The 27,785-nt window shown below is 48.8% G+C and overlaps 1 protein-coding gene across 4 annotated transcripts in view; it reads left to right on the forward strand.

The window, feature by feature from the left end:
* DPP6 (dipeptidyl peptidase like 6) overlaps window positions 1-27,785 on the forward strand; it is a 988,762-nt gene that overhangs the window by 835,819 nt on the left and 125,158 nt on the right. For all 4 annotated transcript variants that reach the window (XM_044765679.2, XM_044765682.2, XM_014829001.3 and 1 more), the window contains exon 8: window positions 10,014-10,134. In XM_044765679.2, coding sequence (XP_044621614.2) covers window positions 10,014-10,134 — 121 coding nt within the window. The remainder of the gene's footprint in view (window positions 1-10,013; window positions 10,135-27,785) is intronic.

The raw sequence follows: 27,785 nt of genomic DNA on the forward strand, positions 1-27,785 counted from the left end.
AACAAAAGGGGATAATTAAATAAGCTATGGTGTATCTCCCAGGAGGCATGTCTCAGAGACTGCTTAGTGACATGGAAAAGCAATCCTGCTATAAATTTTAAAACGGTATGCAAAACTGCATATGTTATAGGACCTTAATTTTATTAAAAACTAGGTTTTACACCCCACTCACCAACACATGCGTACACACATGCACACACACACACAACTGAAGGGAATAAAATACAACAGAGTTTATTTTATAGTCATGTTTTGTGTATGTGTGTGGTTTGTAGGGTTATGGCATTCTTTTCTCTGTGCATTCTACAGTAACAGTGAATCCATGTGGTCAACTTGGTGGCTTTTGCCATGCTGTTGTCTACCTCATAGTCAGCCAGACCGACTCTGTGATCTCAAGCCAGCCAGTTTGCTTTTCCAAAACCCCGGCACTGTTCCACCCTCGTTTTGGTGTTGGTGTAGCTCCCTCCTTGTAATTACCCCACGGTAACTACACAGTGACTTTACTCACGTAGAGGCTTGGAATTCCCACCATCATCCGGTTTCTCCTGACTTGAGCTCAGGGAATGTGGGCTGTTCTAGGAGCCTGACGGCTGCTCTGAAACACCCACGGGCATCTTGTATCCGTCCAGCAAAGATTCTGACTCGCAAGTCCTCGAGAGGCCGCGCAGCATCAGCTCGGCTCAGAAGGATACAGGACAGGGACAGTTTGCCAGCAGGGCGGCGTCTCTCCTGCGGGATTCCACACAGCAGTCCACTTGGCAACATACGGCAGCCATCACCTGGCCGGTCCCCGCTGCCAGGTGACAGCTCAGTAAACATCCCATGGGTGGGTGTGGAATCCTCCCTGCCTTATGCCCCTCCGGAGCCATGGGCATGGCTTCCAGGGCCCCAGAAGGAAGACCAGTGACAGGAGTCATGCACCCAGGGGAGCCACAGTGCACTTTCCACCCAGTATTCGCAGTTCTCCTCATCCAGATGCAACGTGTCATCACTAGTGTTGCCCGCCATTAAAGGCCATGTTCTACCCTCACCAGGTGTCCTGGCAATAGGAACAGAAAGTTAGCTGAAGGTCAGATTTAATGCAGAGGGGACCAGCCATTAGGTTCTGAATACAGAAGGGTTTTTCTCAATCCATTAACCACAGTTGGTAATTCCACCTTGCTATTATGTGGCCTGTTGATGAAACCATTCAAAGGGCTGGAGGTGACATTTATAGTGCACCTGGAAATTAAAGCCATACAGAGACACAAGCCTGGTCAGTGCCCACCTCCCAAGGACATAATGACCTCTCTGGTCAGCATTTTGCTTCTTTGCCAGAGTTTCCTAAAAGTTATGTTGACCAGGTTGCAAGATTTAGCGACAGGATTCCCATGTTCCGGTGACTTGTTTTATTTGTGTGCAGCGCTCCAGTGACGTGAGTTCAGTTGTGTAGCGTTTCCTGTGGGGTTAGAGTGGCCTACAGCAAAGATTGCCCAGTTTGCTTTGGGAATCCCATTCACCCTGTAAATTAAAGCTCCTGTCATATGTAACAGGAGCTTTCCTCCTTATTTATTATGGAAGTGTTAGTAAAATCACACTTGGTCAGGAGATGGGATAACTCAGGAGAAGAAGCAGAAAGCAAGGGGGAAAGCAATTAGCAAATATATATACTATGTCAGTTAAAGAAACCTGGGGTAATATGACAGTTGAGGTTTTTATTGATATATCAGGAATCTATTTTCCCCCTTCCTAGTAACCTGCCAGGTTCACTATGAAGGTTGAATTTCCTCCTCATGAGAAATGCTTCTCCTTTTGAATACAAGTGTCGTAACAGCATCACTACTTAGTTTACTAAGTGTCTTTTCCTGATTAAACATTCATGAGACTTGGATTCAACAGTGTTAAAGATGGAGGGAACTTTCGGACCATCCAGTCGAACCCCTTATTTCCTAGTGAAGGACGTGAGATTCAACAAGATTAAGTAACTTGCTCAAGCTGGGCAGCTAGTGGTCTCAACTAGAATTTAGGTTTCAACTTCCAGGCCAGTGTTCTTCCTACTTTACCTTTCCACCCCGAGTGTGTTACTCTCTCTTTGTCAAGCATTGAGCTATTCAGTATGGTCCCTCTGGGCCTTGAGTTTCCAGAACTAAAAGCTAAGTTGTGCCCAATTATAGTAATGATCTTGTCCCTAGTTCTGAGATAACCGGCGCCCTTTTCAGCTATGCGTGTAACTTTGAGCTTTATTGTAACCGCCCTCTGACATGTGGATTTGTGCTTTTGTTGTCATCTACTTGGAATCAGTTTTAGAAATAGTGAGGATATAAATTAACACTCAGTACACACACACAGACACACAGATATTGATTTCTACCCAGTAAGTGAGTTACCTGAAGTTGTATTCAATTTTCAGATTCCCAGAAAAGTCAAATAAAGCCTCAATTAGTCAACAGCCAACTAACTCATATACTAAATATTGGGATAGTTTTTCTCTACACAACTTACATGGAAAAGGGTAGAAATAACACATACAGCAACAAGGAAAACTGCTTCAGGGATGAATATAGATTTGACCCCACCCCTTTCTACAACGACATCAATAGTTCTGGGCAATGAAAATGTATATGTATATTGATGATCTCAAGCAGTACAAAGTCCTTAGTCAACAATAATTAAACGTTTATCTCATTCTATTTAATAAATCAGGAAAGTAGAAAAATATGGAAATATTTCTCCAATAAAGACTGAAATCAAAAAGATCTTTCCCTTAATTAGAAAATTCACCCAGAAAATCTGTTTAACTGGAAGTTCACATTCCTCCAGAGAATTCCAATTTAGCTTTCACAAAATTTACTATAACAAGGAGTATATGAACCAACTTTAGCCAAAAGGTATATTGAAGCCTACGTTAATTTTAATACAATTTTCAGACAAGAAGGAATAATGCACTCAGATGATTTTCTACCTTTTCATTGGAGCGCTTGTTAATGTGATGTAGGTGGAATGGGACTGTGACAGGCTGCTGTAAGGACTTTAATTATGAGACAAGTTTGGACTCAGTAGCCCCTCCCAATGGCACCCTGCAGCCTGTCACATATGAGGAACTTCAGTCTGGGTGCTGATGTCACATGAACCCGGAGGACCTTCATTTACCAACTTGATACCGTCGACGCCCTGCAGGCTGCACCCTCAGTCCCCTTTAAAGTTGACTTCTGGCTTTAGGCTTCCTCTGCGTAAAGACTTCCTATCTCTCTACCTTTTAGCCATATCCAGAAAATTCTTCATCCCCCACTCCTTTAAAGTCCCTCTTCCTATGTTTTCTAGCATCTCTGGACTTATTAGATTTCATCCCTTTTATCTTTCAGAAATTCTACTTTCCAAAAGTTTCCCTTTTTGGTTGTGGATTAGGGATTGACAGCCTTCTCCCATCACTTAAGTCTCTCTCGTTCTCCTCTACTAAAGTACAAAGGCTACATTGGTGGCGTGTGTGGGCTTGTCACACATAGATCTTATCCATTTCGGTGTTGTCGGTGTTGTCGGTGTCACACCGCAGCCTTTCTGGAACAAGGATGCTCCACTGGGAATTGGGGCTCCAAAGTGAGCTGCACAGGCCAGGATGCCAGGAAACCTTCCATCCCTCAAGTTCTCATGAAATTAATTCAGATTTCTTTGATTAAAAAATTAATGTGTCTCATTATACACAGAGGTAACGTGGCCACAGGATTGGAGGGGAGAAAGGCCAGAAAACAGGAACTATGCCCCAGGCCCAGCTCCCCTCAAAGCTGAGTCTAGACAGAGGCTGAGACAAAATGAGCCCAGAGGAGAGACGGGGGGCACCAAGTAGCTGTAACCCAGACGCCCCTACATCGGGTCAGGTCACGTGCACAAGGAGGGAAATTGGAATTCTGCTGGAGGACTCACCGCTGGCACAGGCCCTCGCTAGTTTGCACACACGCACTGACTCACACCCCTTTCTTTGCGGCCTTTTCGAGTGAGGTCTTCAGAGGGTAGCAGATCTTTACGGAGGGACAAGTCTTCTCCTGGCCGGCCCGCACCAGGCACTGGACAGGGCCCCTCGTGGGGCTGGTCCCTCTGGGCGTGGCTTCCCTGCCTTCTCAGGGCCCAGCAGGTGCTGCCGCATCTCTGTCACTGTCGCTATCAGTTGCCACGGCCAAGTTCTGGGCAGAAAATGGGAAAAGGACTCTCCCCAGGTCTGTGCTGCTTTTGTCACTTCTGAAGGACCTTATTTGCTTTGAGTGAAGTCTCTCCAGCTTTCCTTTGGAGCCCCTGCCTCTGGCCTGGGGGGGACTGAGGAGCAGGCGGCATCCTGCCCCACTTCCAGTCTCCCTTCTCTTCTCTCCCTGGAGCTTTTGCTCCTCCTTACAGAAGCCTCTCAATGGCAGCAACTGAGGCTGTTGGTGAGGAGAGAGGGCAGAATGAGTGCAGGAGGCATGTGGCAGAGAGAGAGGTCACTGGGCCTCCTTCTAGAAGGACAGGAGCCCAGCAGAGCCTTGAAGGCTGAGTAAGATTTGTGTGGGCACCAGGGAAAACCGAGCGTTTCAAGTAGGGCGAAGAGAGGAGGGAAACATTTGGGCCTTTCTCAAGGCCAGAAGCTCCCAGAAGGAGGCGTCAGGGATCACGTGGCATGGAGGAAGTGGAGACCGTCCTTCCACGTTACTTGAAGACCCTGCGTCCCCAGCGCGTACTTGCGATGCTTGGAAACTACCGTATGAAGACTACAAACACACTTCCTGATTATTTTCCTGTGCTTTCTGTGCACCTGATTATTTTGAGGGGAGCATAGCACAAACATTTAAAAGCTTTCCGGAAGAAAGCACCACGGGCAGGTGCAGAGCGGGGCACATTCAGCGCCTGGGGTCACAGGGCGCCTGGCTGCAGCGGCCGTGGGGGCTTTGTTCTTCAGCAGCCTTTCCACTGACTAAACACCGTGGCCTCGGCCCCAGGCAGTGGTCAAGGTGCAGAATTTGTGCAGGTGCAGCCATGGCCTGCGCGCCCTCAGCGGGATCGGCCATCCAGAGATAAAGGTGGGCAGCCCCTGACCCGAAAAGATTCCCGGAGCTGATCCTATGAGCGGGATCCGTAGCTGATAGGATTTTGGAGCTAGAAGGGCCTCAAGCCGGTAGTCTGGAGGGTGAAGCCGTGCTGGACTCAGGGCTCCCTGAATAAACCCAGGTGAGAGGGAAAAGTGGGGGTGGCTGCTGCGACTGCTGTATCTACTGGAAGGGACCTGATGACAAATGACATTGTGACATCTGCCATGCCCACCCGTGTTCTGTGTGAATTTCTGGCATAAAATTCCTTCCAAGGAAAAGGAGGTGGCCGTAGGGAATGTGAGAGGAGTCACTGAGACTCAAAAAGGTATCCATGGTTCTGATAATATTTCTGGTTAAAAATCACACCTTTTGTTTATTTAACAAATCAATATCAAGAGGCAAGGTGCCACAATAGGTGAGAGCACAGACTCTGCCTGAGTTCGAATCCTGACTCCTCCTTCTGTGACCTGGGGGCCTTGGGCAAGGTACTTCACTGCTTCTGGCCACCTGGTTTGAACCCCAGCTCCCCAGTGACCAGCTAGCTTTGGGCAAGTTACTGATAAATAAATGGCAAGCAAGTGGACATATTGGAGCATATGAGGAAGCCATTTGGTGTAAACCTAATTCGGCCTGACCTCATTTTTCCAAAAGGGGCTGGCCTTTGAGCATGCGTTGTATATCTGCTTTAAGCGTTTGCTATGTCCCAAAGACAAGAACAAATGCCCTTAAGATAAAGGTGCAACTTCCCCCACATTGGCATTTCCTGTAGGCTAAGCCTCTCTCCCTAGACTAGGAACTGATTGCTGTGCTCACCTGTGACCACCCAGCTCACCTGTGACCACCCAGCTGGAGACAACAGACCTGCCACCTGCTGTGTCCATTGAGACAGCAGACCTGCTACCTGCTGTGTGAATCGCTGTGCCAACAGGGCAGTCTCGTGACTGTTGTAAAAGGGACATTCCTATCATATGTGATACATGCTCTTTGTTCCATGACAGTATACTCCCCACTTCTTTGGTGCCCTTCCTTCCTCGGGGAAGGAAGGCCCCGGGCTACATGGTCCTCATATCTGGCTCATAATAAACTCACCCCAGTTTTGATTTGTAGATTGCTTGTGGATTATTTGTCTCAACAGCACTTAACCTCTCTATGCTCGTTTCTTCATCTGCAAAACAAGAAAACTAGCCTGTCGCACAGCATCATTTTAAAGATTGAGTTAAAGTTTGCAAAGCATTTGAAAAGTACCTGGCCAGCATTTACAAAAATTAACTCAAAATAGACCAAAGGCCTAAATATAAAACTATAAAGATCTTAGAAGGAAACAGAGGGGTAAATGCTCGTGACCTTGGATTTGGCAATGGATTCTTAGCTGTGACTCCAAAGCACAAACTGCAAGAGAAAAAAGTAAAGTGGGCTTGATCCAAATTGAAAGCATTTCTCCTTTATGGTCTAGCTCAGACATCACCTCCCCCGTGAAGCCTCTCCTGATCCCTCCATTGAGAATGAGTCTTTATCATGATGATGGGAACAGCAACAGTGGCAGGCACAGCACTGAGCCCTTCCTTGTACCAGGCGCTGTTCTGAGAGCTCTGAATTTGTCACCTCACTGGTCTTCCTATCCACCCTAAGATTACATTCTGTTGTTATCTCTATTGACAGATGAAGAAACAGAGGCACATAGAAGTCCAGCAGCTGGCCCAGGTGGTGCGACACGCCCACCATGCCGTCCCGGAACGTGGTGTAGACTCCCTCATGTGGCTGGGAGCAGACTGAGCTGTGTAGAATCCACACACTCATTTGTAAATGTGAACTCCTCAGGGATGGTGTCTGCCCCCACATCCTCACGTCCCTGTGTGTTTGGCCCTCAGTTACTCCTGCAGGAGTGGGAGAGCCGGAGACATAGGAGGACCTGGGTCATGGAGGGCCTTGAACCCCAGACCAGACGCTTAAACTCTGTTCCAGGGTTAACAGAAAGCCAGTTCAGGTTTTCAGTGACAGAGTGACCTGACAAAGCGGGTGTTTTAGGAAAGACCAACCTGGACTGCGCTGCGTGAGATGAATTGGGAAGGGCATGGCGGGAAGCAGGGACACCCGTTCCTGCAGATTAAGCTGAGTGGAGGTGCAGGAAGTTCACGGCAGGAGAGGCGCGGCTGTCTTCCCGTGTTGCGGGTGGGTGAGGGGTCCGTGCGGCGCACAGACTGATGGAGAGGTCGCCGCACACCTGGGCAGGGGAAGCCTGCCACAGGAAGCAGAAACTGAGATGCCGAGCCTGCGTGGTGCCACTGTGTGCACAGCAGCGATGGAGAGCGAAGCACTCAGCCGCTCGGCCCAGTGTCTGATCCCGCCCAGGCCCAGCACCTGGGATTTCCTGCCCTTCAGTGCTTAGCATCACGTAACCACAGACAGAACTCCATACCTTCCGTCATCTTCTACTCAGATATCTTGCCCTGGATGTCAAAAGGAAAATGTAGAATCTCTCCAAACCCAAATGCACTCTTCCTTATAACTTGTTTCTTTTCCTTTTCCTCCCATTAAAAATAAAGCCAAGGTGAAAAGGGATTGGATATCTATCATGGCAAATTCTACTTAGAATATTAATTGGCTACAGTCAGATTTGATTCAACAATTTATTGTAGGCTTAGAACACATAAAAGAAGTTTAAATTTAGTAATACATCTCGCCCTTAGGCAAACTCGTAAGAATGGCTACTGAGATTAAATTAGGATGTGTACTCGCGTCTGGAAGTTTTCCAGCTCATTTCTGGTTGAACTGAACACTGGAAGAGTCAGGAGGCCTGAGCAGAAAGCTCCTCCTTGACAGACAGTGCTTTCAGGCCCATCCTTCCATGAGAACGATCTTTGGAAACTGCCCTTTTTGCATTTCCAGCTTAAAATGTCAATATTTACGCTGTTTCCTAGATTGCACAAAATACCCTCTCTCAATGGTCTCTTAAGTGACACTGACATTATTTTTTCTAGAATTTCTTAAAAAAACCAAAAAGCTGATTTGAGTCCTGTTCTTGGTCCACGTAGCTCAGATTCCAGAGACATTGGGTATCTGCACAGTACGACCAGCATCGTGTTCTGAGGTGCCTGTGGGGGTGTCAGGCACAGAATTTGGATACAGAAAACACAGGGAAGAACTGATCATCACCTCGAGAGCACAAGTATTTTGTAGGCTAATTTATACTTCAAGAGCGTCAGGAGACATTAGGTTTTTCCTGGGCCACTGGGTCATAAATTTGGTTGCCCATTGGAATCACCTGGGTGTTTCTTAAAAATGCTGATGCCAGGATGCCTCCCCTAGAGCCTGATCATTGGGCTGGGCTGCTGGACCTAGCAGCAGGATTTGTAAAGGCTCCCCAGGTCATTCTAATCTGCACCAGAATTCGAGAGCACTGACCTAGACTTCCTCCTCCCCCTCCTCACAGAATTGGTGGTTGACCCAAGGTCAGAACTGTAATATCTTCCTGCGCACCCCAACTCTCCAAATGGGTCCCCATCCCCCAGCCGCCCCAGAGAACAGCGCAAGAACGACTTTGCGTCATCCCACTACTTCTCCAGACCTCTGTCCACTCCCCATGGTCTGTGGGTCCTTCCAGCTGTCTCCTGGCTGGTCTTGCTCTGCCTGTCCCCATCGCCAGCAGTCCTTCAGACGACTGGAGCCAACTCCTGCCTGGCCCACCGTCCACGGTCTTGCTCACTTCTCATCACCACGCTGCCCTGGGCTCATCTTCAGAAGACTCACATCTCGCTGTGTTGCTCCCCTTCTCTGGCCTCTGTCCAGGGCTTTCCACTACATGCGATTCTGTAACATGGCGGACAGACCCTCTGGGAGCTGGGCCTGCTGCCCCTCCTTCTTGTCCCCGACAGGACAGCTCCCGGGGGCCTTTGTGCAGCTGCTCCATCACCCCTTGCCGTGCATGCCTCTGGTTTTCTCTCAGGCTGTTCCTTCTGTGTAATCTAGCTTCTCAGCCCCTTGCTTCGTCCCACTCCTCATTCAGATCTCAGCCTAAACTTCGCTTTCTCAAAATCCTGACACACTCCACAACATGGATGAACCCTGAGGATGTTTTGCCAAGTGAAATTAGCCAGACGGAAAAGGACAAATGCTGTATGATTCCACTCATATGAGGTCCCTAGAGGAGTCAAATCCATAGACACAGAAAGTAGGATGGGGGGGCCAGGGGATAGGGGTGGAGGAATGGGGGGTTATTGTTTAATGAGGGCAGAGTTTCCGTTTAGGAAGATGAAAAGTTCTGAAGATGGATGGCAGTCATGGTTGCACAACAGTGAATGTATTTAATGCCATAGAATTTTACACTTAAAAATGGTTAAGATGGTAAATTTGAGGTCGTGTATATTTCAGCACAATAAGAAAAAAATTTTCCATCACTGTCTCAGGGAATCCTTGCCTGTCCTTTGGCCTAAGTCAGAGAATCCTCACCTAGGTTCCCAGAGCTCCACCTATCCCCATCGGAACGTTTTCCTGTTAAAGTTTCTCTATTTTACCAGACTGTAAGTAGGATGAAAGCACATTATATATTATACGTCCCACTTCATTTATCACTGTGCTCCCCTATGATTGGGAGAGTAGATGCCCGCAAAATAATTTTTGATGAATATTGAGTGAATAAATCCCAGATTTCAGTTTCCCAGCCCTCCAGTCTGAATTGCTAGGAAAAATACAATTGCTAAAATACTCATGCCATCTGGTGTTACAGCACCCAACAGGATCAGACACATCGTCCAGTCATGGTAAACGATCTCACTGGCTGCGCTCTGTGAAGCCTGAGTCTCTGATGAACCTCAAACGTAGATTGTACTGGAGCCAGGTGAACCCCAACCATCCTGAGACTGCCCTTGTTCTCTCAAATAAACAACAGGAAAATGCAAACCCATTGCTCCTTTCAGATTTTTTGAGAACACCCTATTTATAACCACTTCCTTGGTTAATGCTATGTTTTTTCTCTTCCCAAATTAGATATTTATCTTCGAAAACAATATCTACTACTGTGCACACGTCGGGAAGCAGGCCATCCGCGTGGTCTCCACTGGGAAGGAAGGCGTGATTTACAATGGCCTTAGTGACTGGCTGTACGAAGGTGAGGGCGCCGGAGGCGAGGAGCAGGGGCTTCTGTGCTCGCTGTGGGCTCCTGCTGCTGCTAGATTGGGGTTGTCTGTTGTGTCTTTTCCTTTGACTTTATTAAATTAAACTCCTGTTTCTGAGGTTCCACTAAATTAAAAAGATACCAGTGGAGCTTCAGGCTGTCAGCAGGAGCCTGAACTGTTGAGCACGCACCTGGTGACCAGGTGTGCGGAGCTTCCCAGAACCCAGGCTGCCCCTTGAAGGGCAGGTGGCATTGTACTGGGAGGTCTATTGTACCAGAAGGTGACTTCTGGGCACACGTGGGGCTGCAAGTGCTCAGGTTTCTCTACTCCCACTCCTGGAGGTAAAGTGCCTTGTTTGGCCTGGGGCAGGGGAAGCCAGAGGGCAAAGCTTCCAACAGAAGCCCATGGAGTGGCTGGTGGTCCCAAGTACCTGCACCTTGCTGGACATTTCCTACCACTGGTTCTCCTTCGGCGCCAGAGGCCTCCAGTGGGATGCATTACTCAATAACTAGAAATCTGAGTGGGAAGCTGTCTTCTTAAACATTTATAATCCGTCTCCACGTTAATGAGGCCTTTGTCATAACAATCATAATCATGTGTTGACTGCTATTAGGGGCCAGGCATTGTGCCAACCACTTGATTGTCAAACACCTCATTGAACTCTGTCGTAGTCAGCTGCGGCTACCGTAAGAGAATACCGAAGATGGGGCAGCTTCAACAACAAACATTTATTTCTCGATACTCTGGAAGCTGGAAAGTCCAAGATCAAGGCACCGGCAGGTCCAGTGTCTGGTGAGAGCTCTCTTCCTGGCCACACGGGCAGAGAGAGAGAGTAAGCTCTGTCTCTTCATCCCCTCACAAGGGCACTAATCCCATCGTGGAGGCCCCACCCTCATGATGTCATCACCTCCCAAAGACCCCACCCAACACCATCACCTTAGGGATTTAGGCTTCACATGAATTTTGGGGGGACACAAACATTCAGTCCATAGCGCCCTCATACAACGTTCTGAGATGAATACTACTGTTGACATTTCACAGTGAGTCACGCTGAGGGTTAGTAGTCTGCTGGGTTTACACAGGTTAAGGAAGGTGTACTGGGCAATGTCATTGTTTGAGTCCAGGATGCTTCCCTTTCTAAAACTCCAGATGTGAATCAGGGTGCTTATGTCCCAGCACTGGGCTGATAAACAGCCTACCTCCTGAGACCACCTGGTCACAGTGACAATTCCCCATGCTGGCTGCATCAAGGCGGGATCAAGGGATCCTCTGGACATTGTCAAGCCTAGGAAATCCTTTCCCTCAGTGCCGTGCATCCCTCAGGCCAGGATTCTGCATTGCTGGGGCTGTATGTATCGTAAAGTATACAGCTCACCTTTACTTCCCATCATAGTCCACTGAAGTCGCTGGAGCACAAAGTGCTATGACTTGATTTCTAAATTTTTTTAAATTGAGATCTAAGTCGTCTACAATGAAATGCACGATTATAAGGACACAGTTTGATGAGTTTGACAAATGTGTGTGTTGTGTAGCCCCATCGAGACATATACCATTCCATCATCCCAGAAAGCTCCCGGAGGCCACCACCATCCCCATGTCTGTGCAGCTCGTTTTCTAACTGACGTGCTGGAAGGGCCCCTCCCCGGTGTGGTGCCCTGGAAGCCCCTTGTTTCTTCTCACGTGGCTGCCACTGCTCAGAGCACCCAGGAGTCCAGTTTCTGGGCCTCAGAAGAATCGACCTTGAGGTTTTATTGACCTCACATGAGGGTGTCACTGGAATGAAATGGGTACTGGCCGGTGTCCTCTGTGCTCACACCGTTGTGTGAGCAAAGAGCCCTAGGAGCGGCCGGCCCTGGGTTCAGAGAGGTCAGGGCAATTACAGCCAGAAGGTCCCCAGAGAGCAAAGGCCCTGGGCTCCTGGCTCTAAGAGCCTAGACATGCTCTAGGACTAATCTCAAAAAACCCATAACCAGGAGATTTAAAATATCTTTTTTGGTATCTCCCTAATGAAATAAAAGCTGATTGCTTTGCAATTCAAGTTAAGCTTTTGCTTTAGCAAATCCACTGAAAGGAAATTTTTCTTTAAGGCATTTACACGAAATTGTATTGGTATGATAACAGAGCCCCAAATATTTTAAATCAATCACGGTTGATGTGGCAGCTTAATCTCCTTAGTGCTGTTCCCTGGAAGGTTATATATATGCTGATGCTCAGATTTCCGAAGTTGGGAGCCCAAAAGCCCTGGGGAATCTGTGTTCCTTTACTAATAATGGGAAGGTAAATGGTGAAGATGGCTTTTTTCTAATCTGTGACTTAACTCTTTCACTTCCAGACACGCCCTTAAAAAAGGGGGCGGGGTAGATTGGGAGGAAAAATACCCTAAAAGTATTTGCAGAGGGTCTGACTCACTTGGAGCTGTTAGTTCTGAGGAGAAACTGAGCTATGTACAGAGGAAACACCCCTGCAGGCTTCAGCCTGGTTGGCAGCAAAATGCCATATTGATTTGTTTTGTTTCCAAGAAAGGATCTTAAACATATTGAACATATCAGAATATTGAGGGCCAAGGGAGAGCAGAGGGAGGAGACCCAGGAGCTGCCAGGAGTCTCCATCCTTGAGCAAAGGTTCGCACATCCTCCGAAGGAAAATCTTCCCCAGGGGACTGAAGCATCCACGTGCTCGGATGTGCCCTCGGCACCAGCTGTGAACCAGGCTGTGCGTCACACCGATTCTCTGGACTCCCCACTCACGGTGGCCACGCACCGATGCTGATAAGCAAAATGCATATCTTCATTTCATTCTTCTGGGCAAATGTCATGCAGTGCCATAGAATTTTTACTTTAATATAAGATTAAAAACTGCTTAATCGTGCCCTACATCTGTTTCAAGGTTTACTAAAGTTTGTTATCTAGAAACTAAAATTAAGATGTTACTAAGAGTTTTTTGAGAACTCTAAATGAGGGTTCTGTTGAGAATTCACACTTTCATGCAAGGCTTAGCCATTTTGCAAAGCTCCTAATATGTGGGCATGTGGCACAGTTGGAACTGTCCAGATTTTTATGAAAGGCTCTTTGTTACCAGTTTACAGAATTGGTTGTATTTCTCAGTTGCTGCTATTTATATTATTTCCATTTTCATACACATGAGGTAGAATGGTGCAGCACAGAATGTATGGCTTATAATTTTCCAGTAATAAGACTTTAAGTCATTAAATGTTTCAACTGAACTGTGAGACGTTCGTACCTCTATTGCCAAAGCAGTCATATGGATAATCTGAAATAAATATCATTATTCAGTGATTCGTGGCTGTCGTGAAAGGGCTGATACCTCAGTGGAAAGCTGGAATATGCCGGGGTCATTTGAGAACCACTTCTTTCCCCACATATATACAAATCCTTTTCTCCTCAACTCCTCTGAGACGGGGTGGAGGTAGGGTGGGGGCAGTGAACTTACAAAGATATTTATGGCGCACAGCCTGGAGTCATCAGGCTGGGATGACAGGGAGAGTTGAGAAAGTGGCCTAAAGGGTATTGATTTAATCTGGTTTAGTATGCATGAAACCGCAGGGCTGAATTGTAACCTGAACTAGTCTAGAGCTTCAGGGTACTTGGAAATTGTGGTCAGATCTTGGCCGGGCAGCCTTGCCCCGTGGAAGGCAGCAGGAATGATGTTTAATAAGGTCTCGGCGAGCTTCCCCAGCATCAGCTCCTCTTGCTTTGTTTTAGGACCGTTCAGTCAGGCAGGGGCTGATTGACAGTGACCAGAGGGAAAAGCACGTGAGGACAGTAATGCATACTGTTGTCCCCTTCTAGCATCCTCCCCTTTCCTGCAGCCCCTGGTGCTCCTGAGCCCACCTCCTCGCTGGGGTCACAGCCCTCTCCATGGCCCCCATGGTGATCTGTCAGCCTCCGTGGGGGCCCCCCAGCTTCCTCTCCACAGTCCCCCATGCTGACTGATGTTCACTCGGGAGCTAGTGTGGTGGAGGTGGGGATGTGGCTGGGCAGGCCAAAGAAACCCTCTTCTCAGAGCTGCTGAAGTTGGGGGTATGTTTAGCGCATCCTAAGTTTGAGCTCATAACATTCTGGAAACATGCTCATGCTGTAGTCAGACCTGCCATGAAAGGCCGAGAGCTTTGCTAAGCTCTCATTCAGTGCTGCCCATTGAACCCCTGAGCCCAGTCATGGGGTCTTTACTCTTCATGCTCAAACTTTCGTCCCGAGGCTGCAAAGCCAGGATAAGACTAGGGCCTATTTTGCAGTTCTTTACACGCTTTCTTAAAGCCTCTTTTACAGTCAGCACTAATGACCTTGCAGTTTTTTATTCCAATGAGGTGCTCTTAGAGACAGCAACAAAAGGTCAGGGGGACCCCAGCTGAATAAATCTGAGTTACTTAATGATGTATGTTTTGGTGTAATTCTAAGCCTTACGATTTTGATTATTCAAGGAGGCAGGGAGTTGAGGGGGCGAATGACTTTCATGGGAAGAAACATTATTACAACGAGAGCATTTCTGGAGATCCGTGGGATGATTTTGAATTGTGTGCCACCCACAGGAAATCTATCCACCCTGTTTATCCAGATCACCCCAAACTTTCTAATTCCGTGAAAGGAAAACAAAATTGTTAAGTAATATTTCCCGTGGAATATGCCTATCGGCTTTGATTTTAAATTCATGGTTCATTAAATATTTGGTGAGCTGTGCATGCTGTGTGGTACATCGGTGCGGAGTGTCCAGGGCCCACTTCGTGCGTGCTGCAAGCAGCCCTGTCAGGTCGGACCCCCGTGATGAAGAGGACTGCCACAGTCTTCTGGCGAATAGCCTCACCTTGGACCGTCAGAGGGAGCTGGAGGATATTTGCATGCACGCCATCTTTTTATCAGTACGACAGTGTTTCTAATGCCTCTTACACTATTTTTAAAACTCCCTGACGTACATTTAGATAATGATATTTTGAAATGCTTATGGAGCCACTCTGGAGTGTAGATTCTTGATTGGGTTCTTCAAATGCTAACTGTCTCTGAAGTACCTGGTTAGGGCACTTCATTTGCTGGCAGACTGCACCCAGGTAGTAGATGGAAGTGAATTTATGCACCCATTCATACATCACCCTAGCCGGACTGGTAGTTTTCCAAGAAGTTACGTGGCCAGTAGTTCAACGGACCTGGAACCACGTTCAAGCGTGGATGTTGTTATTCAAACCATAGATTTGTAGCTCCTTGGACTTAGTGTCAGCTACTTCTCAGATGGATGTGACGGGAAATCTTTGGTCAGACCAGGAATCTCTGTCAGTAAATTGCCAGAAGCTGGTGACTGGCGTCACAAAGCTCCCTCGCACAAGGGCGTGTAGCCGCGGTGGAGAGCAGGCTCTTTGCAGGGACTGTAACGGCCTTTGAATCATAGCTTCACCACCGAGAAGCCACATGAACTCAGATGAGTGTTTAACTCTGTGTCTCTGCGTTCTTGTCTGCAAAACAAAGATAACAGCAATCCGTGTTCCCCAGGGTCATAATGGAAATTAAATGAGCTCATACAGGCTCGGCTCTTAGAACCCGGCCTGGCGCTCGTAAACGGCAAGGACTGCTGTTCCCACTACTGTTACTTTACCTGGCCATTTCCCCAAACTGTAAAATAGCTGGCGCCCACTTTACTTTTTCATTTAGCATCGTCAGGAGTCAGGAGCATTGTTGCCATTAATCTTTCACTAATTAATAAAGATTAACTAATTAATCTTATTACTTCACACCCAGGAACACTCAAGCCAAGAGTTGCAATTTGAACTATGTGATAAACGGACCGTTCGGTTGTGGGGATGGGGGAGTTGTTCTAGTCGACCTCGGGGTATTAGTCCAACAGTTCTCCACTCAAAAGATTATCTGACTGAAGTTGAAGTGAGACACCAGTGCACGCTGAAGAGGGACAATAATCTGCTTTTAGAATATTTAAATGGGAGCCTGTGACGTCTGGAACAGCAGCGAGGGGCCCTGCTGGATGACAGCAGCTTCGATGAGAGCAAATTAGAAATGTGATGGGGAGTTTAGTACTGAGGGCAGAACTTAGGCTTTGCAACCCAGCACCCTGCCTAATCAGATAAGGCAGGAAGGGACAGGCTCAGTCAGGCTGTGAATCACAAAACAGACGAACAAAGCGAACCCAAACACCAGCTTCATAGTCCAAAACAACAAAGACAACCTCTCCCCATGGTCCCACATTCCCCCCAGATCAGGTGGGGGTAGGTGGGGTCTCCCTATGGTCACTCAGGGTCCCAGGCTACCAGGGCCACCCTTATCTCAGGCACGGCCAGTCCAGCATGCTAGGGGAGTGTTTTGGAGAGACACACACTGGCAATTACATGCTCAACCTGGAAATGACCCTGGTGGGCACTTTTGCTCACTAATTATCCAGAACTCGTCCCCAGTGCCCAGGGAGAACCAGACATGTTGAAGATGTGACGATGAAGAGTCCACATCCGGGCGGTGCTCTTGCAAACAACAGACCTCAAATCTGAGGACCACAGCAGAAGAGGAATTGACTGCAGAGATGCTGGGGATCCCTCAGAATTGATGAGAAGGTTGAGGGTCAGGTTCAGAAAGCAGCCAGAGATCAAGGGCAGCCAAGAGGGTGCCATGGAGCCAGTCTGGTTAGAATGCCTGGCAGGTGTGGGGGGCCGTGGGGGAGGATGTCGTGTGAGGGGTGCCTTGACTGCCCAGAGCACACGTGACGTAGTGAGTCGCTGCAAATAGAAATGCCACGTTCTCCACATTGGCTCATCCATGTTCCAACTAGGGCAGGATATTCCGAGAAATAGCTGGCGTCTGTAACTTGTTATCATTGCAAACTCACCTTATTTCATACTTAACAGCTAATAGCTGTGAGGAGAAATCAGAATCATAACCTTACATGATTGCTTCCATGGGAAGGCTGATAAATGTCACATGCCACCTTGCGGTCAGCTCCCTTCTTCTGGGCATCTCCTTGGAGTCTGTAAATTCATGGATGTGGTTCCGATGAGCAGCCCCAGACTGCAGAGGAGAGACCCAAGGACAGTCAGGCTCGGCTGAGCCAGGCTGCTGGGCGGCACTGAGACTGGTCCACGGCAAAGCCTGGGTTCTCAGAGTCAGAAGCTGAGTCTGCACTTGAATATCCAGCATTGGCCTTGCTAGTATCTTAGAAAGATGACCGATTATTTTAATTCAACGTGAAGAGAAGATCTGCTTAGATTCTGAAATCAGAAGTGAGAGAAATCTGATGGGGAAACGTTCTCTAGAGGTTCGGGAAGAATTCCCACTGATCTTGAGAAATGTTTCTCCCCATTAATTACCTAATCCTGAGAGATTTTGATAAATAATAGATGATGTTCACTGGTTATATTTTTAAAGCTTTTTAATTATGCATCAACTGGGAGATCAACACCAACACATCTTTATCTCTTTGTTACAGAGTCTTAATGAAATTTGTGGCTGAAATCCTTGATGCCCTTGAGAAATCCAATTCCTTTTAGCCTTTTCTGTCTTCTGAAATTACTTAAGGACGTTAGGCCATTACCCTGTTGTTGAGAGTTTTGTTAATACACTTCTACTGAAATGGACACGGCGGATGCTGGAAGGAAGACCGGCTCCCGGCTCATATATACTTCAGATGATTTAATATGCAACTCAGATGCCCGATTCCAGCCTTCGCTCTTTTGCTGTTAAACCTGTTTCCTAACATCTTTGGGCAGTAGTTTCTTTTTCTTGTTCTGAAAACATCTCTGGGATGGACTAGGTAACTCTAACCTCCCTTCTATCATCAACGTTTTCATATTTAAGTGTCAGTGTCGTGAACGCACAGCGTGATGGCGTGAAGTCTGTATTCCTGCCAGATGACTTTGCGATGACATCTTCACCTGTCTTTACCTTTGCTTGGTGGTTGTGCTGGAGTAAAGCTCCACAGCACATGGGTATCTTGTTATCTCCGCTCCAGTCCCCTCTCCTGCACGTGGGACATTTGTGTATAGGGAAGAAATTGACCGGCTGATTCTGATACACCTTCTCCCTACCCCCCCATGCAATCATCTGCTCTAGAGGAATCAGCCTGCTTCTCTCTCTTTTACCCACTTTTTCCTTTCTTTCTATAAAATTTGCATGATTACTATAACTTTTCTCTGTGCTAAGGGCTTCCCTTGGGAAAGTGCATGTGGGTGAAATGACAGCTCACCTTCCCCACCTCAGAGCAACCTGAGCTTGGAATCATGGAGAAGACTTGGGCTTGTCACTGATTCTCTGAACTAGGACCGGTGAGTGGAAGAAGAGGCGAGGATTAGGTTTCAGGTCACTTTCGTGTTCCTACTGAGCTTCCCGCAATGGAAGAGGCTGTCCTGGGAAGCTCGAGCAGAGGGAGGTCACTGCCTTTCTGTCGGGCTGTCCTAAAGTGATTCCTGCACTGGACGGAGGTCAGACACACAAGCCTGGTGTCTCCAATCACATAAGCTTGTGATCCTGAGCCCCCGAGTCCGTCCCAGAGCCCAGGGGCCCAGCAGTCCCCAGGGAAGCAGAGCATCCGCTCCCTCCTGGCTCACCTGATGGGTCAGCCCCTCCCTAGTGCACAGTGCATCCACGCAAGGCCAAAGCCCATCTATTCGATGGAAAATGAGGACCTGAGCCTGGGAACTACCCAAGGGCCAGCTGTCCACAAAGAGGAGGTGACCTTTCAGCCCTTATTGGAAAAATATCCACCCAGCACCTTGTTCTTTTTGCAGGAATCAGTCCATCTGGCACTTGCTTTATTAAAAGAAAAACCAGGCAGCTGTGTGGACACTGAGCTGCACAGTGTTGGGATTTTAAACAGACGTTCCTGGGAAGATGCCCGGCCGGGAGGGTGCTGTGTCACTTCTCGGAGGAAGCAGGCTCACCCAGCCCTCCAAACCACAAGGCCTCCTGGAGGGTTCTAGATCAACTCTCTCTCCTCAGCACCCTGTTTTCAGTTCCTTGATGTGTCTGGCTGAGACTGTCTTGATCACACTCTCACCTCCCTTTCTCCCCATCACACTGTTTCCATTAAAGCTTCGTCTCACCCACCACCAGGCGGTTTCTCTCCAGATGCCTGTGCCCACGTCTCTAGGCAGACAGGAGGGATGTGAGGAATCTGCACATAACAAAACCCATTCCGTAAGGAAGATATTCCAAGACTTGGCAAGAGCCTGCACAGCCCTCATTCTCTCAGGAATTACATCTCAAATCTCTGCTCTGTGCCAGCATGGATTAGTCACCATGAGAACACAGTGCCCAGCACACTGAGCCTTTGTGAAGTAGACAGAAGGGAGGGAGATGAGAGAGGTACAGGACACGGCCCCCTCCTCAAGGAATCGACAGGTGGCAGTCCGACTGGGGAGCTGAGGCCACCCGTGTGAAACAAGTTCTTCCTTGCCTCATCCAGGTACGCATTCCTGCATTTACTCTACCCCAAATCCCCTATGGTCCTCACGGGAAACAAAGGTGCTCTATGATCTGGACCTGCCTTCAACAAGTTTATATAATGCAAGATGGTATTTAATCAAATTCTAATTATATGGTACAAGACCCCAATTTAGATACTTTTAGCAGAATGATTTATTCTGATATGAGACCATAGAAACATGAAAATCAGAAAACCAAGCAACCATTAATCCATTAATTTGAGAGCTAACTCTTTAAACAATTTTTCCAAATGTCCTTCTCTCAAGATATTACCAGCACATCGTTCCCAATCTCTTTTCCAATTTCTCCCATTCAGTCTCAGATTTGAGATCCTGTAAGATGTGACCCAGCAGAAGCTTGTCCTGATATTGAGACTTGTGAAACAGCTGGGGAAACAGTGACGGTTAGAAAATTTACAGCTGTCCCCTACATCATCACATCCCTGGGGATGCGACACACAGCGGAAAGACGGGAGTATTCCGGGCCTCCCCTTCTGGCTCTGATGAATGAAGCTTTCCCTCCATATGCCAGGGCGTGGAAGGTGGGCACTGTGGCCACTCCCGCTCTGCCAGACATCCAGCGCTTCCAGCCTCTGGCCTCCCGGCTGCTCTGGCAGGAGTGCTGGGGATCCCAAGAGCCTCCAGCACTGAGGGATAGAAGGTCAGACCTCAGGACTCGGCAACCCCTCCCAATACTCAGCATGCCAGAATTCCCCTTTATTCCCAAGCCAAATTAAGGTTTCCTTGGACTCTTCAGGGAGCATAACATACCGTACTTCGATAGCCGTACACATTAAAAGAAAATAAAGCTAGATATGAGAGAGAAATAGTCATGGGTGGTTATGGCTGACAAGTGCAGAAGCACGGGTCGGGGCAGATGTCTTGCTAACAGCCACAATTTGTGCAATTGCTTTCCTGGCTCCAGCTTTGCCATTTTATCTCTAGGGTGTTGGGGATGCGGACTCTCTTTCTATGTGCTAGGGTTTTCTATAATTACTTTTGTTTCATTGTAGCATTTAACTGAGTCTGGAAAAACCATCATTAAGGGAAAAGAAAGCTGAAAGGGGAATTGAACACTATGTGAAAGGGACCTTTCAGGCTGTGGGCAGGCAGCCTTTCCAGAGTAATGGGCCTTTATTGACTCTGATTCAGATGACACAGGAATGTGAAAAAAGGAACTGATTTTTTCTGTACTGTCATCTCCCAAAGCAGGTGATGCTAAAACAGATGACACTCAGCTAGAGATGAGGAGGGAGCGTGTGTGTGTGAGAGAGAGAGAGAGACAGACAGACAGAGACAGAGAAGCAGAAAGACAGAAAGGCAGGTTTCAGATCAGCTGCTCAAATACCTACTTTAGCAAAAGTTTGAAGACCTAAGGTTGACTTGCCCTCAATCTTGCTGTCTCTTTTTGGCATTGCTGGAGTCTTAAAATACTGCCCTTCATGTCCCCCTGGATGGAGTGTGGCTGAGAGGCCTTTGTGTGGCAGATAGATTTGCAGCCAGTCATCCACACCTGTCAGCTGGCTGGGCACCATCAAAAGCTGGGGCTGCCCACCCCACAAAAGCAGCTGCTGGAAAATTTCCTACCTAAAAGTCTCCAGCCCCGCAGAGAAGCACGTGTTGTCTTTTTTCCTCCAGTGTGAGAGAAAGAGAAAGGGAGAATTAAGGCAGTCTGTCAGAGTGCTTGGAAAAGCTGCAAATTAGCAGCCTGTAAGGTTCTGATGAAAACCCGGGCGATCCTGGCCATGGGACCGAACGTCCAACCCGCGCTTGGTTTCTCCCTCACTGAGGCGAGGGCGGGATGCTGCCCCCTGGTGGCGGGCCGGGGCACGTCGGGCGCGTGGTCTCTGCTCCAGGGTTGGTTTGCTGGAATTGGCGGATCTCTCTGATGATGATGAGATGTTCGCGGAGTGTAATATGCAAATCACACGGCGCTGATTAGTTGGGGAAGCTGCGAGCATTGCGAGGTAAAAGCTCCATTTGCCTCCTGGCTTGACAGTCACGATTTCTTTTTTAACCCCCATTTAATTCTGCTCTCAGCACCTCGGATAAAATATTTAGCGGCAGGAAAAAGGCAGCAGATGCAAGCGGGGATAAATAAGATTTTCTGTATTTAGAATGAGGCCATTTATTTCCGAATATAGATCTGTCAGGCATGTTATTTATGTCTTTTGCAATTTTCCAGGACCCAGATTTCTCAGGGCGCTTCGGTTCTCCCCAATATGAATAGCAGTGGGGGTGTCGGAGCAGGCACTCACTGACAGTCAGAACCCACCGGGACGTTTTCTTTAGGAATGAACCTGAGCCCCATCTCACTGTCTGCTCTCTGTTTTATCTGTGTCTCGCCTCGTTGAAAGATGACAGTCTGCAATACGGACGTTACTCAGGCAGATGGGTTCTCCAAATGGTGAACCACAGCCTGAACTGCCAGACTCTGCAAAGCACAGCAGGAAATCGGCTGTAGGCTGGTTCTCTGGTTGGCCCCTCGGTGTCCCAGAAAGAGCAGGGAAGCCAGAATCAAGACGCTGAGCCGGGCTCTGCCTTCCCCCATCCTGCGATTCTGGTTAAATGACTGTCTCCTCGAGGAGATCTCCACTCTGCCACTCCTCAAAGCTGGAGTGGGCACCACATGACACCTGGAGTCAAATCCAGCCTCCGGTTCTTCTTTTGAGCAAGTTATCAACACCCCTGGGCTTCAACTTTCTCCTCTGTAGAATGGGACAACAGAAGCAGACCCACAGGTTGCTAGACTTACCGTGGAAAGGTCGCAGTGTCTGGCATACTGTGCAGGTTCAGTCGCTAGCGGGCTGGATGACATAGCAGGCTGAGAACGCGCGCCCTGCCCATCCCGCTCAGTTATGGGGAAGCTCAGAGGACACGGGCCACCTTAGTACCAAAGTCAGAGTGTGAGCTGGTTGCGAATATTGTTGTTCCTGCAGCATTTACCAAGGAGAGAAGAAGAAACCAGATTGGGAGAAGGATGAGCTCAGGGCACACGTGAGTGAGGGTCTGAGAGAAGGCGGAGAACATTCCGGCACATCAGTGTCTCAGGAAGACCTAGGAGGAATGGCTGAGACAGGTCCCCTCTTCATGGCAAGGCACCTCCCTTCTGAGTTCCAAAGGCACAATTTTGGAAAATCACCAAAATGCCATCCACTCTAGGATTTAGAATCCCCCAGGAAGCCCAACAAGGCCCCCCGCTTCTTTGACCAGGGTGACAAAGCCCTCCGCATGGGAGAAAGGGGAGCTCCTGAGCTTACAGTGAGGATGCGGCCCTGAGTGGAGCCTGCCCTCTCTTCGTGTCATTGGGAGCCTGATCCAGTGGGGGGCTTTTTGACAAAGTCCCTCCCTTGTGAGATCCACTCCCCAAGCTTGATGGTGCCATTCTGTTTTGGGAATCCCCACCAGAAGTACTAGCAAATGCTTTCAGGCTTCTGGAAATTTCTACCTGATTATTTTATTCATAAAGTGGTTGTAGCAGCCAGGATGCCTTCTGCCCCTTTGCCTTTGACCACACTCAGCCACAAAGCGTTAGGAGAAGGCAGAGCATAGCAATGGTTTGCTCGATTTCAGACTTTTCTATGCTGTTGAGATTTGGCAAAGGGAGAATTCACTGTGACTGTGGCTTTTCTCACTATAAAAAGAAGTTGAAATTTTCGGCCAGCTTTTGAACAACATTGAACAGAAGATTCATTCAAAGCACTGGAGAGACAGCTGATCCTATAAAACACACCTAAAATATGCTCTCTTTATCTGGGAAACGAACTCCCCAAGAGGATGGGAAACAAACCATCCGAGTCCTCCTCTAACTCAAGGGTACACTCTCTTATCAGTGGAATTCTGTCTCCTACCCCCGCTTATGCACAGAGCCCAGCAGGACCTCGCACGTTCTGCTCCATTTAGAGCTGATAACATGAACTATAATCATGCAAGTTTATCTGGGAAGGAAAACGTTGGAAGAAGGCAGCAGAGAAGGTAAAGAAAGACCTGGCTTTGCAGAAAACAGTGTGGAGAAGTCACATGCTCATTCAGAGTGATCGCCCCTCAGCCCCGCCATCACAGGGCCTGTCTGCTCCATCAAAGGCAGAAGTTCATCCTACCAGTGTGTCACCGAAGAGCTGTTTGTAATTGGCCCTGTACCATGTCATCTCCTTTCCAGGGCTATCTGCCTGACAGTGTAGATATTTTCATTTTACTCCATAAATTGGATCTAAAATCATAGGTTCTTAAAATGTTGCAAACCCAGTGTTGTGCAGAGCACAAGCTGAGCATCCGGGGAAATGTGGCATGGTGGGGAGAGACAGGGCCGTGGAGTCTGGCAGCCCTGGACTGCCCCTCCCACTTACCAGGTATATGAACTCGAGCGAATTGATTCCCGGCAGGAGCCTTGGTCTCCTTGTCTATGGGATGGGTATAGCCGTGTCTACCTTGTGGAGCCTTGGTGAAAATCATGATGACGTGCAGTGTCGAGCGCTGCCACTTGTTTCTTAGGCACTCAGCAAATTGTAGCTATCAGTACTTGTGTCGTCGCCGTTAGAAAACACCATATGTTAGCAAAAAATAGGACAGTTTCTCTTTTCTGACACTGAATAAGTACCCAAGATCTTCACAGAAGCAAGCCTTCATCTCTGCTGTTAGCACCGCCCACGAGAATAGAAGAAACAGTGTTCTCACAGCCCCGGGAAGCGGGGACAGTGCATAGTTATCAGTTGACACTCTGGTGGTGTCTGTGTAACGTGCGGGAAGATGTATAATAAAAAGCAAGGCGTCTCACAAGCTATAGGTAGTATTATCAGTAGTAATTGCTGCCTTCTTGAGTGTCACGGCTCCAGGCAGATCTGTTTGTAGTCATTCAGGTTTACTGATTGACTGTGATGATGAGCCATCAGTGAAGGTAGTGTCCATTTGGTTTGCTTATGTAAGGAGTCTGATATGAAGAGAAGAGACCTGGGACCCAATGCCTCACCCTTCCCACGTTCTCACAGAGGGATGAAGGAGGCGACCGCCCGCTGGTGACGTAGGGGAGCCACAGAAAGGAGTGATGGGGGTCCTGGTCAGCAGTATGGGAGGGCAATGAATTCAACGAAGTGCTCAGGCAGAATGTGGGGTTCCTCTGTCCAGGCCCAGCCCGGAGCCCTTCTCCTCCCGTCTCGACAATGTCCTCTCCTGTCCCTGCCCACACCCAGCTCCCTGTGGGCGAGAGCCTGGAGGGAAACGGAGCCCAGAGCTCACGTCCACAACATTCTCAACACCGGATGGCGCAACGGGAATGGCTTGATAAATGCTCTGACTGGAACGATCACCCTATGGGGCATCATGCAGCATGCCATGCAGAAAACCCAGTGTGCCATGGGACGGGGAAAGCCCTGGGTTTCTGTGACTTTAACACTTGGCAAGCACCCTTCTGTACTTTGTCTCATTTGAGTTCCTCACATAGTGGGGGGAGCAAGAGCCAGGCTTTGCTCTTTCCATCTCAGAGGTGAGGGGTGTGAAGTAGGAGACTTGTTTAGGGCCCGCTAGTTAGTGCCCTGGTTGGAATGACTCTCATGCAGAGTCACTGGGGGTGGGCTGAGGGTGGGGTCAGTAAGGGCAGGTTTGCGGGACTTGGTTTATTCCAGATTGCCCATGTGTTTCAAATTGCAGGTTATGCACCAGTCATGAAATCGCTTTAATGAAATAGGATGGTCTTGACGAGGATAGAAACTTTAATGAAAAGGGGTAAAATGGTATGGGATAGAAAAGATCAGAATGTATTAGAAACATAAGAATGGGTAATGTTTCACAAGCCTGTGGTCCTGATGGGTGTGTGACTGTGATGGTGGGTCGTGGTCAAAGACAATGATGGCAGCTGACATTGATCGTTACAGAGGATGACCACCCAAGTGTTGAATGGCTAAAGGGAAGCTTGTCCAGAGGTGAACAACCTTTGGGGAGGTGGTACAGGCGTTCCTCATTTCCTCCACGTGGAGTCCTCCAAGGATAGGAGGTGAGAGTCATAGCCTATTGAAATGTGGACACAGATTCAGTTTTCTCTCAGCCGGGACCACCTCTCAGAGAGGACCCACTCCAAGAGCTGTCTGCTCCTGAGCACCCCACTTTCCTGTGACTACAGACCCAACAGTGCCATGGGTCTGAGCAGCATCATGAGCAGAAAGCAAGCAAGGGCAGGAGGAAACACAGCCAAGCGTTGAGTATGCCAGGGGGGCCTGGAGGCAAAAGGCCCTTCTCTCTCCCCCGTGAGTGGGCTGCTCCCTGGGCGATGCTGGCTACAGAGGAGGGAACCACGCACAGGGCAGGGCTCAGACAGCCAGGAGTGTGTTTCTTTTCTCACCCTCTGCCTCTCCCCGTGCTCCATGTCTGTTACCCCACTGGGCAGGTCTCACCAGCCGAGTTGGGATGTCTTCATTTAAAGCCAAGTCTTTAAATAGGACTCACCCTCTGTGCGTGCCCAGCTCCCCAAGCCACCCCTCACACTGCACAGGCCATTTCCTCTTGAAATCATCTCTGAAATGCCAGTCTCACCCACCCGACTCCAGGCCCCCTGAGACCAAGAGCCATGCCTTATTTATTTTATCTCCAGCACTCGGCGCAGCCCAGGATAGAGGAAGGCTGGGGCGATAAGGATTCATCCAAGTGAACTCACTAAACTGTAACAGAGCAGGGCTGGAGAAGAGAAGGGAAAGACTTGTTTTCAGTAAGGCATTTGAATTTCAAATAAGATGATGATGAGCAAATCCAGATTGAAGGAGACCATGGGGGAGAGACGTGGCAGAGAGCTGGGAGGCCTGGGCCAGGCCTATGAGGTCTGTGTGAACCTGGGGGCACTTGTGGGCTTCTCTGAGCCTCTGTTTTCTCATCTGTGAAATATGTTGGGCTGAAGTCCCTTCTGCCTTGAAAGCCAGAGTTGGGCGATTTTCATCTGGGTCACAGGATAGGTGAGATCTGGCTATTTAGAATGTATCCTGGGTAGAAGAGACAGTGTGAGCCAAACAGAAAGAAACAGAAACAGTTGTAGGACCATGAGCCATGCCAAGGTGATTGGCTGAGACCACATTTTGAGGGCTTTGGCCTCCAAAGGGCCACATGTGGTAGAATTTCTAGCAGGGGCATCAGCACAGTGCCACCATCCCATATCCTGCACACACACCCACTCTCCAACTCAGCAGTCACTCCAATGGCTGCAGTAGCCTGTGAGTCTGCGCTTGTCAATCTCCCTTCCAGAAAGGAGTAATGCCCCAGACAGCAAACCCATGCTCCGGGCCCCGTATGGCCCTGCCCTGACACGCATCTACCTGCACCCCCTCCCAGAGAGTGAGGAGTCCACAGCACCGAGGGAACCAGAGCCAGTGCCCATCCACTGTCCAGACCATAGTCAGGTCCTCACAACCCCAGAAATCCCTGCCCAAATGGCCCCGAGTGGGATTCGGGACATGTGCCACCCTCTTCTCTCTTTGTCCTCCCAAGGGTGGAGCATGCTGCTGGTGTGAGGGCCGCCAGGCCCAAGGATGGGCCAAGGGATGGCTCCTCAGGGAGCGTGGGTGGGCGGTCACAGCTGTATTCACCTGGTGCCGGGTGGAGGTGGGATGGGAGTCAGCCCAGCTCTCCCTTCCTGCCACTGTCTGGGCAGACTCTGAGGGGTCTGAAAAATGCACCACCGTAATGAGCTGGAAGACCAGGTTCAAAGTTGGAATTCTCAAAGTAGGAAGCTAGAACACCCTTTATTGGACAGTTTGTCACCCCCCTGTATGACCTTTACATATTTGGGTATATGGCACACGGCCCATTCGTACTCTCGCCCCAGGGAGATGAGGAGGGACCTGCAGAGGGGGCGGAGGAGTTCACTATAATGAGGAGGAGGGTGAGAAGGCAGTGGCAGGAAGCGTGAGTGATCAGAGAGGTGATTGTCGTTGCTGTTACCGTTATAAGATGGGAGACGTTACAACGTGTGTGCTGATGAGAGTCACCCAAGAGAAGGGGAGACGCTGATGCTATGAGAGAGAGTCGACAAGTGAGTAATCCTTGAGCAGGATCCAGGCCACAAGTGGAGGGTTGGCCTTGGTTAAAGACAGGGACAGTTCATCCAGGATAACTGGAGGGAGGGTGGAGTACAGCTGTCCCAAGTCAAGGAGGCCACAATCTGGGCCTAGAGGCTGGAGGGATCTGTGGCATGGTGCCGCTGCCGGCCCGGAGGTGAGCCTTCGGGTGGTCAGGTACCAC

The sequence above is a fragment of the Equus asinus genome, chromosome 1 (assembly GCF_041296235.1).
Source record: "Equus asinus isolate D_3611 breed Donkey chromosome 1, EquAss-T2T_v2, whole genome shotgun sequence".
Taxonomy (NCBI): Eukaryota; Metazoa; Chordata; class Mammalia; order Perissodactyla; family Equidae; genus Equus; species Equus asinus.